Source organism: Arvicola amphibius, chromosome 12 (assembly GCF_903992535.2).
Source record: "Arvicola amphibius chromosome 12, mArvAmp1.2, whole genome shotgun sequence".
NCBI classification, from domain to species: domain Eukaryota; kingdom Metazoa; phylum Chordata; class Mammalia; order Rodentia; family Cricetidae; genus Arvicola; species Arvicola amphibius.
The window spans coordinates 151292497-151310872 of NC_052058.2; the positions used below are offsets into that span (position 1 = coordinate 151292497).

The 18376-nt window shown below is 51.5% G+C and overlaps 2 protein-coding genes across 2 annotated transcripts in view; one reads left to right on the top strand and one right to left on the bottom strand.

Moving 5' to 3' along the window:
* Sema4b (semaphorin 4B) overlaps nt 1–12792 on the top strand; it is a 40658-nt gene extending 27866 nt beyond the window's left edge. Inside the window, exons 5-15 of the mRNA XM_038313772.1 lie at nt 2807–2905; nt 3612–3723; nt 4030–4143; nt 4245–4396; nt 5976–6157; nt 6277–6427; nt 7253–7463; nt 7571–7686; nt 7886–8052; nt 10511–10596; nt 11152–12792. Coding sequence (XP_038169700.1) covers nt 2807–2905; nt 3612–3723; nt 4030–4143; nt 4245–4396; nt 5976–6157; nt 6277–6427; nt 7253–7463; nt 7571–7686; nt 7886–8052; nt 10511–10596; nt 11152–11891 — 2130 coding nt within the window. The 3' untranslated portion in view covers nt 11892–12792. The remainder of the gene's footprint in view (nt 1–2806; nt 2906–3611; nt 3724–4029; nt 4144–4244; nt 4397–5975; nt 6158–6276; nt 6428–7252; nt 7464–7570; nt 7687–7885; nt 8053–10510; nt 10597–11151) is intronic.
* A 549-nt stretch (nt 12793–13341) lies between these two features.
* On the bottom strand, nt 13342–18189 carry Cib1 (calcium and integrin binding 1). The gene is made up of 7 exons (XM_038313915.2): nt 18054–18189; nt 17889–17923; nt 16334–16442; nt 14822–14972; nt 14576–14694; nt 14406–14494; nt 13342–13568 (listed from the first exon to the last, which is right to left on the bottom strand). The coding sequence occupies exons 1-7, from the start codon at nt 18102–18104 to the stop codon at nt 13547–13549; spliced, it is 576 nt and encodes a 191-aa protein (XP_038169843.1). The 5' UTR covers nt 18105–18189; the 3' UTR covers nt 13342–13546.
* Between the last annotated feature and the right edge of the window lie 187 nt (nt 18190–18376).

Here is an 18376-nt window from a genome sequence, read left to right on the forward strand (position 1 = left end):
GGGTCCAGGGCCCCTGACATATAAACAGTGCCAAATTACCCTTAGCACCAACAGGGACTGGGTGAGGTGGTGATCATGTCTGCAAAGGGTTTCCAGTAAAGGGACAAGCCTGGCAGATTCTAGTTTGGTTTTGGCAGAGACATTAGATGGGTTCCAGCCCAATACAGGATTTTCCTGGACATCTCACCGTCTTCCCAGAAGCTGCAGGTCTCAAATAAAATAGCAAGTGGCATTCAAGGCAGCCTTCAGGTCAAAGTCCTGGCTGCCCCTACCCAATCATTCTTCATTCTGCAGTCAGTTAGCAAGTACTTGTTGGCAGTGTGGAGATGGAACCCAGTGCCTCCCACTCTAGAGTGTTCTGGCCATGAGCTGAGCCTCGGCCCCTCTTCAGAACTTGTAGTGTTACCTATTAGAGACATTATAAAGAAGTAAAACCATGCTTGCAATCCCAGAATTTGGGCAGAAGGATTAAAAATTCAAGGTCATCCTTGACTACTTAGCAGATTGACAGACTGAACACTGTGACACCATTTCAAAAAGCTAAAAACAAAAGAATGAAAAATCAGTTTGTTTACAAGGTGGGCATGGAAAAAGAAAAAACGGCTGGAGAGATGGCTCAGCAGTAAGAGCAGGAGCTGCTCTTCCAGAGGACCAACCTATTTCCCAGCATCCACAATGACAGACACCTCACAACCTTCTGTAACTCCAGGGGACCCAACACCCTCTGGCCTCCACAGCACCAGACACAAAAGCGGCCCACACATAGATGCAGGCAAAACACTTGTACACATAAAAGGAAAATAAATATTTAAAATGAAGGGGAAAAAAAGTAGTTTACATGCTGAAAGGACATTTGAGCCTTTGAGATTTAGAGGAAGGTAAGGAACTTGGCTGAAATAAACAGAGAGTGAGCAGGACTTTGGGTTTCCGTCTGAGCAGATCCCTTTGGACACCAGTGGAAGTTAGGCAAAGGAAAGAAGTAGCATGGCTTTGCCTTTGTTTGTGCTGCTTTACAGAACTGGGGATCAAGCCCAGGGTCTCATACAGTTTAGGCAAGTGCTCTACATCCCTGACCCTTTGTTTTTGAAGCAGGTTCTCACTCTGTAGCCTAAACTGGTCTTGTAACCCAGGCTTGTCTTGAACTTATGATCTTCCTGTCTTGCCTGTATTTTATTTTTTATTATTTATTTATTTATTTATTTATTTATTTTTGTTTTTTCGAGACAGGGTTTCTCTGCAGCTTTTTTAGAGCCTGGCCTGGAACTAGCTCTTGTAGACCAGGCTGGCCTCTAACTCACAGAGATCCGCCTGCCTCTGCCTCCCAAGTGCTGGGATTAAAGGCGTGCGCCACCACCGCCTGGCCTTGCCTGTATTTTAAAAGCTTCGCTTTGAGCTAGGCATGCTTGCGCCTGCTTATAATTCTAGTGGATTGTAAGGCAGAGGATTACTAATTCCAGGCCAGCCTGGGCTACATGGTGAGACTCTGTCATAAATAAAAATAGGTCCCACTGTGTACAGGATAGATGTTGTATCATGTTTTACTTTTGACTTTTTGAGGGGCCCACTACCTGGCTCCCAAATTAATCCCACACAGAGGTTTGTTCTTAGTCATGAATGCCCAGCCTTAGCTTGGCTTGTTTCTTGGCAACTTTTCTTAACTTAAATTATCCCAACTACCTTTTGCCTCTGGGCTTTTATCTTTCCCTGTTTCTGTATACCTTTCTTTACTTCTTTCTCCATGTCTTTTTTTTTTAATATTTATTTATTATGTATATAATCTGTCTGTGTGTATGCCTGCAGGCCAGAAGAGGGCACCAGACCCCATTACAGATGGTTGTGAGCCACCATGTGGTTGCTGGGAATTGAACTCAGGACCTTTGGAAGAGCAGGCAATGCTCTTAACCTCTGAGCCATCTCTCCAGCCCTTTCTCCATGTCTTGCTGTGTAACCGCTGACATTCTCCTCCCCTTCTTCTCTTGCTCCTCTTAATCCTCTTCTATTTATCCTTTCTGCCTGCCAGCCCCACCTATCCTCGCTCCTGCCTTGCTGTTGGTCATTCAGCTCTTGATTAGAGCATGAGGTAACACAGCTTCTCAGAGTTAAACAAATGCAACATAAACAAAAGCAACACACCTGAAAATAATATTCCCCAACAGTAGAGTGTTCTCTCTGGGGCTGGACACAGGGAGGCCCCTGGGGGTTAAGCTATGATAGTGCTTCATCCAAGGTATGATCCATAAAGGGGGTGAGAAGTGGTCAGGTTCTGGGGTTCTGGCTCTTGAATGCTTAGCATCCAGAAAGGTGTGGGGTTTGAGAAACACCAAGGCCAGAGCCTCCCTCTGGGAAGATAGAACCCAGTGGGTCTTGGGAGAGTCTATGTCACCCAGTTGGGAATTCCTGTTAGATACCTATGGAGGTGGCATTTGTCCTATGGAGGAGTTCAGGGCTGAGCAGTTCTTCCTGGTTTGCCTTCTGTTTCCTCACGGGATTGGAGAAGAGTTTCAAGAAGGCCAAGATGCTCCAGGGGGTGACACCCTCACACACCCCCAGGGTGCCCGTCACCAGAGAGAAAGAGCATTTGCTAGTCTAGTAACTAACTCAGCTCCAGGATCTTCTGCAGTGCAGACCCTGGGAAAGCTCTGCCAGCCAGCCCACAGCTGCTGGTTTCTCTATTGTTCTCTTTCTGTTACCTCTCAGGTTCCCAGCAAAGGCCCTGCCCCCAGGACTGGCCCTGGGACTGGGGAGGAGGCCTCTGCAGTGCCCCCTGGTGGCATCTGTGGACCTGACGTTTTCTCCTTCCCCACAGCGAGACTGTCAAAACTACATCAAGATCCTTCTGCCACTCAACAGCAGCCACCTGCTCACCTGTGGCACGGCAGCCTTCAGCCCCCTGTGTGCCTACATTGTGAGTTCCCTCCGCTACCCTGGGGCTTGGCTGCAGCTGCCTGGGCACAACCTTTCTTTGCAGGGTGTGGCGGGGGGGTGCCCTCCTCTAGCCCTGACTCCTGGTGAAAGAAGGGTCCTCAGGGCAGGCTTCTAGGCAGCGGTGGGCTCTTGAGACCCCTAAGCACATCATCCTGGCTGCTGCCCACCCCCTTATGTGTCTCCTTGCTGGGGCAGCGAGAGGTGCATGCAGCCACCTTGTCCAAAGATCCTGACTTCCGGCCAGCTTCCCACTCTCTTCTGCCCTCCAGACTCTCCCTTGCTGTGCTTCATGCTCTCGCGTCACCTCGTGCACCCTCAGCATACGCCCACCCTGTGTTCCTCCTCCTTGCCCTAATGTACTCGAGCAGAGAGTGGCATTAAGGCTGTGTTTTGGAACACAGGTCTTGGAGTCAAAAATCCCTGGGTTTGCGCTGTCTTGCTCTCCCTGACTCTAAGACTACTTTCCAAGTCTCTTTTCTGCTCACTGGGGATTGGTGCCCACTGCACACATGCCTTCATGTAGAGCGTGGGGTAAGGAGGACGTGCACTTTGGCACCTGCGCACTTTGGTACCTGCACAGGTCCCTGCTGTGCACTTCCCTGCTGTGCACTTCCCTGCTGTGCACTTCCCTGCTGTGCACTTCCTTGTTCCCTGCCTTGAGCCACTTATCTACTACTCCCCCACAGAACATAGCGAGCTTCACTTTAGCACAAGATGAGGCCGGCAATGTCCTCCTGGAGGATGGCAAGGGCCGTTGTCCCTTTGACCCCAACTTCAAATCCACGGCCCTTGTGGTTGGTAAGTGGCGGTGTAGGCTGGGTGCTTTTGGGCTTTATGGAGTTGGAAGATACACAGGGCAGGAGAACTGAGACTGGGATGTGTGTATGCTCTGGACAGTGTATGTCCCAGGGCTGAGCTGGTGTCTCCATGCTGTGCTGGTTCCCAGCGGGCATTGAGTGACCCTGAGCTGTTCTCCCATTTAACTCTTCCAAGTTCCTGCTTCCGCCTAGGCAGGATGGATGGGGCTATGGTCACTGTGGGCCCTGAGGAGGGCACAGGGCCTGGGCCAAGGGAGCCATTCCCATGGGAACATTCTCTTGGCAGATGGTGAGCTGTACACTGGAACAGTCAGTAGCTTCCAGGGAAACGACCCAGCCATCTCCCGAAGCCAGAGTTCCCGCCCCACCAAGACTGAGAGCTCCCTCAACTGGTTACAAGGTGGAGTTCTGCCTCAGGCCCCCTGAGCAGTCAGCCCTTGGGAGGGGACATTGTCCCAGAGGTTCCTGGACTGACTGTGTATACCTTCCTGGCCTCTGTAGACCCTGCCTTTGTGGCCTCAGCCTACGTTCCTGAGAGCCTGAGCAGCCCGAACGGTGATGACGATAAAATCTACTTCTTCTTCAGTGAGACTGGCCAAGAATTTGAGTTCTTTGAGAACACTATTGTGTCCAGAGTTGCTCGAGTCTGTAAGGTGAGCGGGGGTGGGGAGCGGGCTCATCCACCTGAAGGACAGCCCACATCTGTGTCCTCTGAGGAACAGCAGCGCAACCAGCTACCTGTCTCTCTTCTTCATCTTCCTCTTCATTTTTTTGAGGCAAAGTCTCGCTGTATAGTTCTGAGTATCTTGGAACCCATTACGTAGACCAGGGTAGCCTTGAACTTAAAGAAATCCACCTCTCTCTGCCTCCCAAGTGCTGGGATTAAAGGAGAACATCACTGTGCCTGTCTGGCCTCCCTCCTTTTAACTGAGGAAATCTCACATTGAAGGTAGCGGTGACAGTGCACACCCAACATCCTGACGCTTGGGGAGCTGAGAGGTCAGGAATTGCAAGGTGAAGGCCATCCTAGAACACATACCAAGATCCTATCTTAAAAACTTGGGGTTGTTTGTTTTGTTTTTCAAGACAGGGCTTCTCTGTGTAGCCCAAGCTGTCCTGGAAATAGCACTGTAGACCAGGCTGGCCTCAAACTCAGAGATCTGCCTGCCTCTGCCTCCAGAGTGCTGGGATTAAAGGTGTGCACCACCACCATCCTACTTTAAAAACTTCCTTAATAGTAATAGTGACTCTCTTAGAGAGGGTCTCATGTATCCCAGGCTGGCCTCAAACTTACTGTGTAGCTCAGGATGACCTCGAACTTCTGATCTTGCTTGTGTTATCACACCTGGTTTACTTGGTGCTGGGGCTCAAGTTGGGGATTATAAATACTAGGCTAGCATTCTACCAACTGAGCTACATCCCTTTGGAAAAGAAGTCTTTGGCTTTCTCTTGAAAACTGAAAATCCAGGTTTATGGTTCAAACTCCAGTCCTCACCTGTTAAATGGCAGTAATAACACCACTGCCATCAGAGCTGCCGCGTGGGTTAGGTTCTGCCGTGGAAAGCTCTTAGGGTCCAAGTTGGCTGGTGGTGGCGCACGCCTTTAGTCCCAGCACTCGGGAGGCAGAGGCAGGTGGATCTCTGTGAGTTCCAGGCCAGCCTGGTAATAACCTGCCATCCCTACAAGAAAGGACCACTGTCAACATTAGTGTTCTTTGTTGATTTGTTAAAGCTGATGTATTTGTATTAACTTTGTTACAAAGCTGAGTTGTGCTATTTCAAGGTGATTTAGGTTCCTTATTTGCTCAGTAATCAACCACAGACTCCTTTCCCTTTTGTGTATTTATTCATTTATGTGTTTAACGGGTTGAAGTCCTACTGTGTTCCCCGGCTGGCTGCAAATCCTTGACTCATGATCTGCCTGAGTAACCCAAAGCATGCCCAATGATGCTGGCATACTGGATGGCATTGTGTTCCTGAACTGTCTTCTGTCCCTTCCCCTTGGTCCTTGTTTGCTCATCCTCCACAGTAGGGCATGCACTTTCATGACAAGAAGCACACACTCCTTCCTAAGTTTTCTCAATTTTAGTTGCATGTCTGTCTTGGCTTTTTCCCGTTCTTCATTCCCGTGTCTGTCTCAGCTACTGCTGAGGAGGGCTGGCAAGGCACCACCGTGCCTCCCGCTGTGGCTCTTGGTCTGTGACTAAGCCAGGGACCCCTCTTCTCCTCCCAGGGCGACGAGGGTGGAGAGCGGGTACTGCAGCAGCGCTGGACCTCCTTCCTCAAGGCTCAGCTCCTGTGCTCCCGGCCCGATGATGGCTTCCCCTTTAACGTGCTACAAGATGTCTTCACCCTGAGCCCCAGCCCCCAGGACTGGCACAAGACTCTTTTCTATGGGGTCTTCACCTCCCAGTGGTGAGTGAGATGCTAGGATTTAGCTGGGGGACAGGAGGGTAAAGAACAGCTAGACCCCACTGACCCAGTCTTGAACCCCGATTCCCACCTCGGAATTAATCTGGCTGTTTCTTCGGCAGGCACAGAGGGACCACAGAGGGCTCTGCCATCTGTGTCTTCACCATGAATGACGTGCAGAAGGCCTTTGATGGCCTGTACAAGAAAGTGAACAGAGAGACACAGCAGTGGTACACTGAGACGCACCCGGTGCCCACGCCCCGGCCTGGAGCGGTGGGTATCAGTAGTTGACTTTGAACTCCTGATCATCATGCCTCCACCTCCTAAGTACTAGGATTACAAGGAGGATGCCACCATACCCAGCTTTGCGCAATATTGTACAATACTATTACTGTCCCTTTACTCTGTCCATCCCGGACTCTGCCAAGTCCCCCTTATCTAATTATCTAATGACTAGATGACCAGATCATAGTACTAGTCCTTTCTTACTTGCTTGGCACCCAGTAGACCACCAGGATATGAGTGCCAGCAGTTTGACTGGGAGGTGATGCTGACAAGCAGCGTGAGAGAATGGATGGGTGTAGGTGGAAGGACCAGAAAGGATCTGTCACTTAGCCTTAGCCACTCTGGGCTGCTGAGTCTGGACCCTTCCCAGATACCACACGGAGTTGTGGAGCTATTCATACATCTCCGACTCCGATGCCGATCAGGCTGGAGCTATTGTAGTGTACTCCATTATCTGCGGGTCACTGGGCATGTTACCTCGTGCACAGAGAAACCCTTGCACAGGGAGAAACAGGACCCGGGCAGTTATGGGACTCAGCTGTGGCTGGCTGTACAGAGATATCGATCAGCCCCAGCTTGAGGATCCCAGGGTCAGACGCTAGATGCAAGAGAAGCAGTCATACTTTTTGAGGCCTGTTTGCAAGTTTGGTAAGGGGCAGTAGGCAAGGGGTTTCCTTACACGTCCAGTTTGTCTTTGGACCAGCACTGTGTTTTGGAGCTCGGGGTGGGGCGGGGCTGGCCGCTACTGTCCCCTGTGGAGGCGTACCTCCTCTCTGATTCCTTTTGCTCATGTCCTGCTTCTGCCTTCTTCAGTGCATCACCAACAGTGCCCGAGAACGGAAGATCAGCTCGTCCCTGCAGCTTCCAGACCGAGTGCTGAACTTCCTCAAGGACCACTTTTTGATGGACGGGCAGGTCCGCAGCCGCTTACTGCTGCTGCAGCCACAAGCCCGTTACCAGCGTGTGGCTGTGCACCGAGTACCTGGCCTGCACGACACCTATGATGTCCTCTTTCTGGGCACTGGTGAGTACTTGCAGCCAAGCAGGGTTGAGTGAAGGAGGGGAATCGGTGCTTGGTTGGATCCTGGCCAGTGGGCTCCTTCAGGGCCTGAGCTCTGTCCGTGTTTCCAGGTGACGGCCGCCTGCACAAGGCAGTGACCCTGGGCTCCAGAGTGCACATCATTGAGGAGCTGCAGGTCTTCCCTCAAGGCCAGCCTGTGCAGAACCTGCTCTTGGACAGCCATGGGGTGAGTGGGCTATAGAGTGAGCTTGGCACCGAGCCAACTTCCCCTCCCCTGCCTAAGCCAGATGGAAAGTTAAGGAGTCCTGACTCGTGGCCATCAACAGGATGTAGGCAGAGCTTGTCAGAGGCTCTCCGGGCTGGCGGGCTGGCTGTAGTGACGGACACCTGTGCCACCCTCTCACTCTCCGTGTTTGGCTGTGTAGGGGCTGTTGTACGCCTCCTCCCATTCCGGCGTGGTGCAAGTGCCAGTAGCCAACTGCAGCCTGTACCCAAGCTGCGGAGACTGCGTCCTGGCTCGAGACCCCTACTGTGCCTGGAGCGGCTCTCGCTGCAGACCCGTCAGCCTCTACCAGCCTGATCTGGCCTCCAGGTGAGAGCACCCCATCTTCTCTGGGACCCCTGCAAGGTCTCATTTCTACCCACATCTCCATGTGCTTATTTCACAGTTCCCTTAAAAAGTCAGTATGGGCCGGATAGGCAGTGTTTGCCTTACCTGCCTGGAAAGGGGAACAGGGTTTGGTATAGAAGATGAAGGATCTAGTGTGGATTGCGTGTGCACAGAGCCCACTAAGGACTACAGCGGCCTATTAAACCAGTAAAAAAAAAAAGTTAGAGTAACATTTGGATTAGAGATGTCTATTTAGAAAATAGGGATTTGGCTTAGTGGCCCACACCTTTAATCCCAGCATTCAGAAGGCACCGGCAGGAAGATCTCTGTGAATTCAAGATCATCTTGCTCTATGTAATGAGACACTGTCTCAACTTTAAAAAAAAAAAAAAAAAAAAAAAGAATGAAGCAGTTGTGATGGGGGGCATGCTTATAATCCCAGTATCTGGTTTTTTTGTTGCTGTTATTGTTCGATTTTTGTTTTATTGAGACAGGGTCTCATGTAGCCTCAGCTGGCCTGGAACTCAGTATACAGTTGTGAAGGATCAAGAGAAAATAGGGCAGCCAGAACATGGTGGTGCATGTCTATAACCCTAGCACTCAGAAGGTAGAGGCAGGAGAAATTCAAGGGTATTCTCTGCGACACAATGAGTTTTCAAGAGTTAGGGGCCAGAGAGATGGCTCAGCGGTTAAGAGCACTGGCTGCTCTTGTAGAGGACCCAGGTTCCATTTCCAGTACCCATGTCAGGCAGTTCACAGCCAGCTGCCTGTAAGTTCACCTCCAGGGTTGGCATCCAACCGTCTGGTCTCTGGTATGCACACACCTGGTACATATAAACTCACCTAGGCACATGTAGATACACATACATGAAGGTGATAATTTTTTTTCTTTTTTTATTGAGAGAACCGGCATGCACACAAAGCTGAGCACCGCCGTGCCTCTGCTGGCAGGATTTTAACACGCTGCCCTCGTGTTTGTCTACAGATGTGTAAAGCAAACAGTCTAATTGTTTTAATAAACATAGGCTGTCTCATCTGTAGCACTCTTTTGTTTACAGGAAAAGGGACACAAATTAATGCATGCCTGGAGCATGGAAGCATCACATTCCTCGTTAGTTTATTCTTATTTCACAGAGGGTGCCAAATCTCTGGGGTCTGTTTTTAAACTAGTTCAGGAACTTGAGTATTGGGGACGGCAGTGCATCCTCTGCCATCAGTCCCATTAGGAGGCAGGTAGAGGCAGAAAGTCTGCAGTTCTGAGGCACTCATGATTACATAACAAGTTTGAGGCTAGCCTAGGCTACATAAGACCCTGTTTCAGCCAGGTGCTATGGCACACATACTTGGAAGGCAGAGGCAGGCGGATCTCTTGAGTTTTGAGGCCAGTCTGGTCTACACATTGAGTTTCAGGACAGTCAGGGCTATATAGAGACACACTGCCTCAAAAGAAGCTCTGTTTCAACTTCCCTGTCCTGCCCCCTATCCCTACCTGCCCAAAAAAACCAAAAACAACCCAGCTTTTTAAGGAGCTGATAACCTGGAAGGACATACCCAAAATTATGTCTTGGCTGCTTCATAGCAGATTGTGGGGGGTTTCTGTAGTGTTGCTGTTGTTGTTGTTGTTGTTTTTCCTTTATGCTTGGTTGAGTTTTCTTTTCTTTTCCTTTGAGATAGTCTCAGTATTGCTGTGGCTGGCCTAGAACTCACTATGTAGACCAAGCTGACCTCAAGCTCACAGATTTGTCTGTCTCTGCTTCCTTAAATGCTGGGATTAAAGATGTGTGCCACTCTGCCTGGCTGAGTTTTCTAAGTTTCTTAGTGCATGAAAACCCATCTTTTTTTTCACACGTATAATCTCAACACTAGAGAAGGTAAAGAAGAAGGGTAGGGAGTTGGAGGCTAGCCTGGGCTACATTGCATATCCTAGTTTTTTGTTTGTTTGTTTGATTGATTGACTGATTGATGCTTTTATAGTGAAAGGGGATTGGGACTTTTATTTGTAATAATGAGTAGACAGGGGCCTGAGAAGATAGCTCAGTCAGTGAAGTACTTGCTTCAAATGCATGAGAACCTGAGTTGATTCCCAGAATACACATATGTGTATTATATACACATTATATAATGCCGGCATAGTGGTAGCAAGAGAGAGACAGGCAGATCCCTGGGGCTCACTGGACACCCAATGGATCCTAGTTGGTGAAGTCCAGGCCAATAAGGTGAATGGTGTTTCTAAGGATGGTACCAAGGTTGTCCTCCAACCTCTACATAAATGTGCACACACATAATTACAACTGGAGATGCCCAGTCAATCATGGTGGTAGAGACTGCTCAGGGAAGTCTGCCCTGCTGCTTTGGACCTTGTGGTCCAGGTCTAGAGGGGGAGGGAACACTCCCTCCCATGTGGCCCATGGGGTTCTACCCAAGATTTTCTCATACCCAGGCCATGGATCCAGGACATTGAGGGAGCCAATGCCAAGAATCTCTGCAATGCTTCCTCAGCCAGGGCCCGGATTTTGGTGCCACCAGGTAAGATGCCCTGGAAAAGGTGGGTCATATTTTCTTGAAAGATGACTCCAGATATTTATAGATTTTTCTTCTAGTCCTACAAAAAGGGGTCCAGATAGTGAGTCTCACTTAGTTCCAAGAATCACCCAAGTTAACATCTATCTTAGGGTTTTATTGCTGTGAAGAGACACACTGATCACAGCAACTCTTAGAAAGGAAAACATTTAATTGGGACTGGCTTAGAGTTCGAAGATGTCGTCCATTATTGTCATGACACGCAGGCAGACATGGTGCTGGAGAGGTAGCTAAGAGTTCTACATCTGGATCAGTGGGCAGCAGGAAGAGAGTGACACTGGGCCTGGCTTGGGCTTCTGAAGCCTCAAAGCCCACCCCCAGTGACACACTTCCTCCAACAAGGCCACGTCCCAACAGTGCCATTGCCTATGAGCCTGCGGAGGCCATTTTCATTCAAACCTCCGCACCGTTATAGTACTGGAGCACAGCCAGGAGGATGGGACTAAGCCTGGGGTTACTCTGGCCGCCAGCTCCTTCTACCCATGTCTGTTCTACCCACAGGCAAGCCATGTAAACAAGTCCAGATCCAGCCGAACACAGTGAACACCCTGGCATGCCCACTCCTCTCAAACCTGGCCACTCGGCTCTGGTTATACAATGGGAACCCTGTCAATGCCTCTGCCTCTTGTCGCGTGCTGCCCACTGGCGACCTGCTCTTGGTGGGCAGCCAGCAGAGGTTGGGGATGTTCCAGTGTTGGTCAGTAGAAGAAGGATTCCGGCAGCTGGTGGCCAGCTACTGCCCAGAGGTGATGGAGGATGGGGAGACGGACCAAAAGGACCAGCCCGATGGCGTCCCGGTCATTATCAACACATCACGAGTGAGCGCGCCCGCTGGAGGCAGGGCCAGCTGGGGTGCAGACAAGTCATACTGGAATGAGTTTCTGGTGATGTGCGTTCTGTTTGTGTCTGCCGTGGTGCTTGTAGGTTTGTTCTTTCTCTACCGACACCGGGATGGCATGAAGCTTTTCCTAAAGCAGGGCGAATGTGCCACTGTGTCCCCCAAGACTCGCCCTATAGTGCTCCCACCTGAGACCCGGCCACTCAATGGTGTGGGCCCTCCCAGCACCCCGCTTGACCACCGAGGCTACCAGGCCCTGTCGGATAGCTCCCCAGGGCCCCGAGTCTTTACGGAGTCCGAGAAGAGGCCACTGAGTATCCAGGACAGCTTTGTGGAGGTGTCTCCCATGTGCCCCCGGCCCCGAGTTCGCCTGGGCTCTGAGATCCGAGACTCTGTGGTATGAGAGCTGACATGAGATGTGGCCACCCTGGCCTCGGGCTGTGAATGTTCAGTGGAGGTCAGCTGGACCTCTGCTTCTCACAGAGCACAACCATGGTGCCCTGCCTGGGAGGCAGCTGGTATCACAGCCCCAACAGCCCAGCCAGCTGGTTCTAGTGCCTGGCCGAAGATGGATCTGCCTCCAGGGGCCAGAGGGCCTTGTCCGGTGGCAGAACTCTGCTACTTAAACTGAGCCCTTTGTTTAAAAGACAACCGCAAATGTGAAGCCAGAGCAAGAGGGAAGAAGACAGACGAGGGGGTAAACGACACAGCCACGCTACTCCAGCCTGCCTGGAGTCTTGGACACTGAGCCAGAGTGGCTGTGTGAGGCGGACTTGGACGCCCTCCCCGGCTGGCCTGTCCTACCTTCCGCCTCACTCTGCCGCCTTGGGCTACCCTTTCTCAGTGCAGAGCAGGGGTCCTGATCCAGCTCCAGCCCACCGAGGACGCATCTGTGGCTGCTGACACCCTACCACCTCAGGGACCCGAGGGCTAGGCTGGCTCTGCAGCCCTCCTCACCGGACCTGGGCCCAGTCCCAGTTCCTGGACTTACCAGGCCTGTATCAGGCTGTGGCCTCAAGAGAACAAGGGAGTGACCCCAGGGGAGTTCACGATAGAAGACTGTTGCCTGCTGCCTTTTTCCCAGAGAACCATGACCCCACCCACCCCGCCAGCCCCGTCTTTCAGTTCCAGCACAGGGACTGTTGAACTCTTATCTTCTCCCACTCCTAGGTCACCCTGCCCTGCCTGTCACTCTAAGGGATACTGCCCATCACAAGGACCCTGAATTTACATGGGTTTTATATTTTTTTAATGAGATGCACTTTACTTTCTTTTTTAAATAAAATCTGACGAATTCTAGTTAATTGTGGTCCCGACTTTGGAAGGACTTTGCTTTTTGTGTATGTGGAGACCAGAGGCTGTTCTTAGGTGTCACCCTTAGGAACGGCACTCCTTTCTTCACACGGGATCTCATTAGCTTAGAGTTCACCCTTAGGATAGAGCCGCTGGCCCGGGAGCCCCGGGGGTCCTCCTGGCTCTACTTCCTCAACACTGGGACTTAAGGACTGAGGTCCTCATACTTCTGAGGTAGACACTTGACCAAGCGAGCAATTACCCCAGCCTGGCTCTGCTTTGTAAAGTTCTGTCTTTCTGGGGTTCCAAGCCTTTTTCTCAAGGCTGCCTGCTGTCACCTGGTCAGGTGTAGTTCTTAGCAGGGTGACTCCCTTTTGTCCGCATGCAGTTCAGGGCACAAGGAAGGACTTTTTTTTTTCCAGAGGATGGTGTGGTAAAATGGACTTTTCTTTGGCATGCGAAGTTCTCCCACCTGTGGAAATGCACTTAAGTGGGTCCAAAGTACAAACGATCAGCAGCTCCTACGAGTCCAGTCTGCTTTGTGTCATATGAGGAAGTCAAACACTTCTAACCCTTTATTACCGATTAGTAAAAACAGTGCCAACAACAGCAATGAGAAGGGGGGGAGGGGCCTCCCCTGCCAGGGGCCGACGCTGCAGTGCCCTCTCCAGGCTGGGCCGGCACTGGCCCTGACACACAGGCGTAACCTTGGCCACATCTCAGCAGTGGAAAGGTCTTGGACAGGACGCTGGTGCTCAGAAGCCATCACAGGACGATCTTAAAGGAGCTGCAGGAGGAAGGAGTGAGTTGGGTTTGGTGCTGGGGATCAAACCCAGGGCCCAACACAGGGCTAAACATAGAAACTCTACCAGTGAACTATATCGTAGCCTGTGTTTGGTTCTCTGGTAGAAGGTGGTGCAGACCTTACCAATCACACCCACTTCTCTCCTGTGACTAAACAAGCTCTAGCTGGCCTGGAGTTCCCTGTGTACACCAGGCTGGCTGGCCTCAGGTGTGTGCTGGGATTGTAGGCCTGCACTGCCGCAGTTTAATAAGATTCTTGTCTGAGGGGCTGGAGATGTACCTTAGTAGACTGACTGACTGCCTAAAATGTTTGGAACTCTGGGTTCAGTCTTTGGCACCACAAAAATGAGGCATCCCAGCACTCAGGAGGAAGAGGAAGGAAGACCAGAAGTTTAGCGTCTAGGTCACGTGTGGTGGTCGCAACTTAATACTAGCACGAGGGAGGTAGAGGCAGGTGGAGTTTAAGGTCAGCCTGAGCCACAAGAGACCCTGTCTCAAAAAAAGGGGGGGGGCTGGAGAGATGGCTCAGAGGTTAAGAGCGTTGCCTGCTCTTCCAAAGGTCCTGAGTTCAATTCCCAGCAACCACATGGTGGCTCACAACCATCTGTAATAGAATCTGGTGCCCTCTTCTGGCCTGCAGGCATACACACAGACATAATATTGTATACATAATAAATAAATAAACAAACAAACAAATAAATAAATACTGGAGTGGGCTAGGTCCCTAGTGTGTCCCCTCTGGGAGACCATCCTTAAACATCCCTGTCATACTATCCAAGAGTGAACGGGTACTCAGAATGCAGGGGAGCTCCTGTCACACCTGGCAAAGTCTGGTGAGCGGGAAATGACGTGCTGGAACTCCGAGAGATTGATGGTCCCATCCCTGTCAATGTCCGACTCTTCCAGGATCTGGAGAGGGGAGGGCTTTAGGCTTCAGCCCCAACCCTTTCCACCCGACACCCCCAGGCCCAGCTGGCACAGTCAGCTCACATTATCGATGAGCTGCTTCATCTCAGAAGCAGTGAGCCGTGTGTCCTCGCCCTCTCCTGTGAGGCAGTTCACAAGCCGACTCAGGTCCTCTCTGTCCAGGGTTCCGTCGTCATCAAAGTCTAGGCGGCAGACACAGGGAGTAATGAGGACATGCGCAAGACGTGTTCTGCAGGCACACACCTGACCCCCCCCCCCCCCCCCGCTTCCTGTGTGAGAAGGAACGGGGGTCCTGCTTACGGTGCTTACCGAAGATGCGGAAGGCATAGTGGGACTTGATGTCTGGGGTTGCTGTGTCACTGAAGACACTCAGGAGGTCCAGGAAGTCCTCGAAGCTCAGGCTGTCTCTGGTCGGGGACGTGGAGAAGACCATGCAGATTCGCTCCTTGAAGGGGTTGGCCTGCATAAGAAAGCCTTCCATGAATGTCTCAGGGCACTGCCTGGGTGACATGCTCAGCCAACTCAGCCAGAAACCTGAGGGAGGGTCTGATAAACTCAAGCCGATCCTCCTGTCTCTACCTCCCAAGTGCTGGATTTTAGACATGTGCCACCATGACTGAGTCCCTTCTAGGAACTTGAGGAAGCTGATGACAGTGGTGGCACTTCATGGAGTTCAGGCTCGAAGGGGAGAACCTCTGAAGGTCGGACCTGGAGGGCTCAGGAGGGACCACTAAGCCAGCCAGGAAAGGGGCAGAGATGTTCCCTGGGAGTCTAACTAAGGCATATCACCACTGGAGAGCGCAGGAAAAGGAAAGCAAGGCAAAGCAACAAGACGAGCTGCTTATAACTGTAAGTGCACATATGAGCACATGCCACCATACACGTGTGGAAGTCAAAGGATAACTTTATATAGTCAATTCTCTTACACCATATGTTCCAGAGGTCAAACTTAGGTCCTTAGGCTTACAAGGCAAGTGTTTTTTTAGCTTCTAAGCTACTTGGACCAAGTACCTTCCAGCTGGACCACGCTGGTCATTTTGAGATATACTTAATTGAACAAATATTTTTGTTACAGAGCCAGGCTCTTTGCATAGAAATTTCATAACAGACAGGTGTTATGGTGCATGCTTTTAATTCTGCACCAAGGAGGCAAAGGCAGGTGAATCTCTCTTAAGAGTTCAAGGATAGCCTGGTTTACATGGCCAGGCTAGCTAGGACTGCACAGTGAGACCCTGTCTCAAAATAATAATAATAAATAATAATAACAACAACAACCCTAATTATTATTCACAGCAGACTGGGCATGGTGATGTCTTTAATCCCAGTGCTCAGAAGGCAGGGAAAGGAGGATTGAAGCAAGTTCAAGGCCAGCCAAGGGTACATAGTAAAACCCCCTACCAGAAAAAAGAAGTGGTGGGTTAGTCCAGTCAGTCAAGTGCTTGCCATGTAAACATAAAGACCTGCATTCAATCCCCAAAACTTCATTTTTAAAAAAGAGGGGAGTGGGCTGGAGAGATGACTCAGCGGTTAAAAGCCAGTGCTGCTCTTGCAGAGGACCCTAATTCAGTTCCTAGCACCCGTGATGGGCAGCTCACAACTGCCTGTAACTCCAGCACTGGGGGATCCAACGCCCTCTGTACTCTGTGGGCACTGGGACTTGCGTGTGTACATAGCCACACACACACAATTACATCCATCATCAAAATTAACCCAGGGTGTGGCGGCGTGTGCTCCCAACCAATCAGAATGGCAAGAAGAGTTAACGTAGCAGAGACAGGATGGATGAAGTGGGGAGAGGGCAGAGTGGACAGAGGACTGAACCTTGAGCTCCGGAAGGCTGAGAATCTGCTCGAATGACACTCGGGTGTGCAGTGACTCTTCCACGCTCCGATGCTCCGGGGGAAGCAACTCACAAAACCGCCTGTGGGCTCTGGCAGAGAGAGGGGGACTTACTAGTGCCTTCAGGTAGCACGGCTCCCTGGGTTTCCTACATTCCCATTCTGCATTTTGAATGCTGCAGTAACCAGGTGTATTAGTAAGTCACATAACCGGGACTTTCTGTCACTGGGTAACCTTCAGCCAGAGAGAAGTCAGTCACAAAGTAGCAGAGGCCTGGAGTCCCTTCTTAGGGTGGGTATTTATGGAGGAGAGGCACATGTGTCTGCGGACACTGTATCAGGCACTCTCTGTATAGTCTAGAGATATCCCTGCCGTTCCCTTCGGCTGTCAGGCTACAGAACCAGTCGTCCCCAAGATATGGGAACTCCCCAGGAATCTCATGTGAGAAGGATGAAGCCTGGTGTCAGCCAAGGAAGAACTGGCTATGGGGATGGGATGTCACACAGTTCCAGTGACTTGTCACCTTTCATAAGAGAATGGAGCAGAGACTGATGGAGAGACCACATCCTGACCAGACTGCTTAGTGTCACATACCTTATGCCCTAATTTAAATATAAGCCTCATGTCAGCTAGACATGAAGGTTCACTCGGAGGGAGGGGGTTATCACAGGACCTCTGTGTTCCTTTTCCTAGTGTAGGTACACTAGATACATTTCATTCCTGTGCTTTTCAACATTATCCCTTTAATCAGCCTACTGAGGGCAGGTAGTCCACCCAGCCTAGCTGGTTAGGGCTCCTAGACCCTAACAATGGCAGTAACAATTTCAAAGATTCCTAAAGAATGGAGAGGTTAGGGAAGGAACTATAAGTGACTCTAAACAACGGGGAGAAAAAGCAAAAACACGATGTCACTTTCATTCCAGGGACCCCCTTCTCTCACCTACCACCTCTTTCCCAGTGGAATTTCTTTGAAGAGACCAGGAACCTCCCTAGGTCAAGCGTCCTGGCCATTAAGGCACTTACAATGTGCTTTATAAGCAAGTTACCAAAAACCTCTGAACCTGCTTCCTTGTTCTGTAAGCTCCTCCTGAAGATTTAAGTAATGTGGGAATCACTCGGTGGCTCCCGGGCTCAGTAAACGTTAACGGTTACTGTATTTTAAACAGGTAAAGTTGGGAGAAAGGTGAGCCAGGCTCCTCAAGGCTTCTTGCTTTTGCCAGAGGGCAAAGTCCGCACAGAGCCACAGCTGTTCCAGAAGATAACAGGGAGCTCAGCAGTGAGGAGGTCAGCGAGGCTCAAACAGCCCGCTTTTCCTGGATACACAGAGTGTATGCGTGGTGCAAAGCTGAGATCCCGGCGCGGGCAAGACTTGCACTCTGGGCCTCCGGTTCTATACCCGCTGATATTGATTTCCGTGAAACCCGGCCCCACCCTCGGAGGAGAGGTGTCCAGTCCGTTCCCCGCTAGGAAAGCACTCCCAAAGCCCCCCTCCCTTGGCAATCCCGCGGTGGAGGGCAGGGATTGGGACAGCACTCACAGAAGGATCTCCTGCTTGGTCAGGAACGTCAGGTCCTGGAAGGCAAATCCACACAAGGGTCAGCAAGCCGCCGGCAAGCCACGGCTGCCCCGCCGCCGGCTCCCGAACCCCACTCCCCGGCGCGGGACCGCACGCGAGCTCTGCTAGAATTGATGTCCCGCGCACCTGGTACTCGGCCAGCAGCTCCTTGGACAGGCGACTGCCCGAGCCTCCCATCGCCGCGGTGCGCGCACAGCTTCACCAACTCTCCCCGGGACTCCGACAACTTTCTCACTTCCGTCCTCGGGGCCGCGTGTCCGCCCCGCCCCGTCCCGTCCCCACAGCAACCGCTGCTTGGCCTCCGCCCCCGGGCCCGCCCCTGCGTCCAGTGCCCTGGCACCCTCCGCACCGCTCAGCTGCTCCGCTCCCGGCTCCCCGCGGGCCCAGGAGAGCTGGAGGCAGGGCCCGGGGGAGGAGCCGGACGCGCCGGGGCGGAGCCCAGGTCTCAT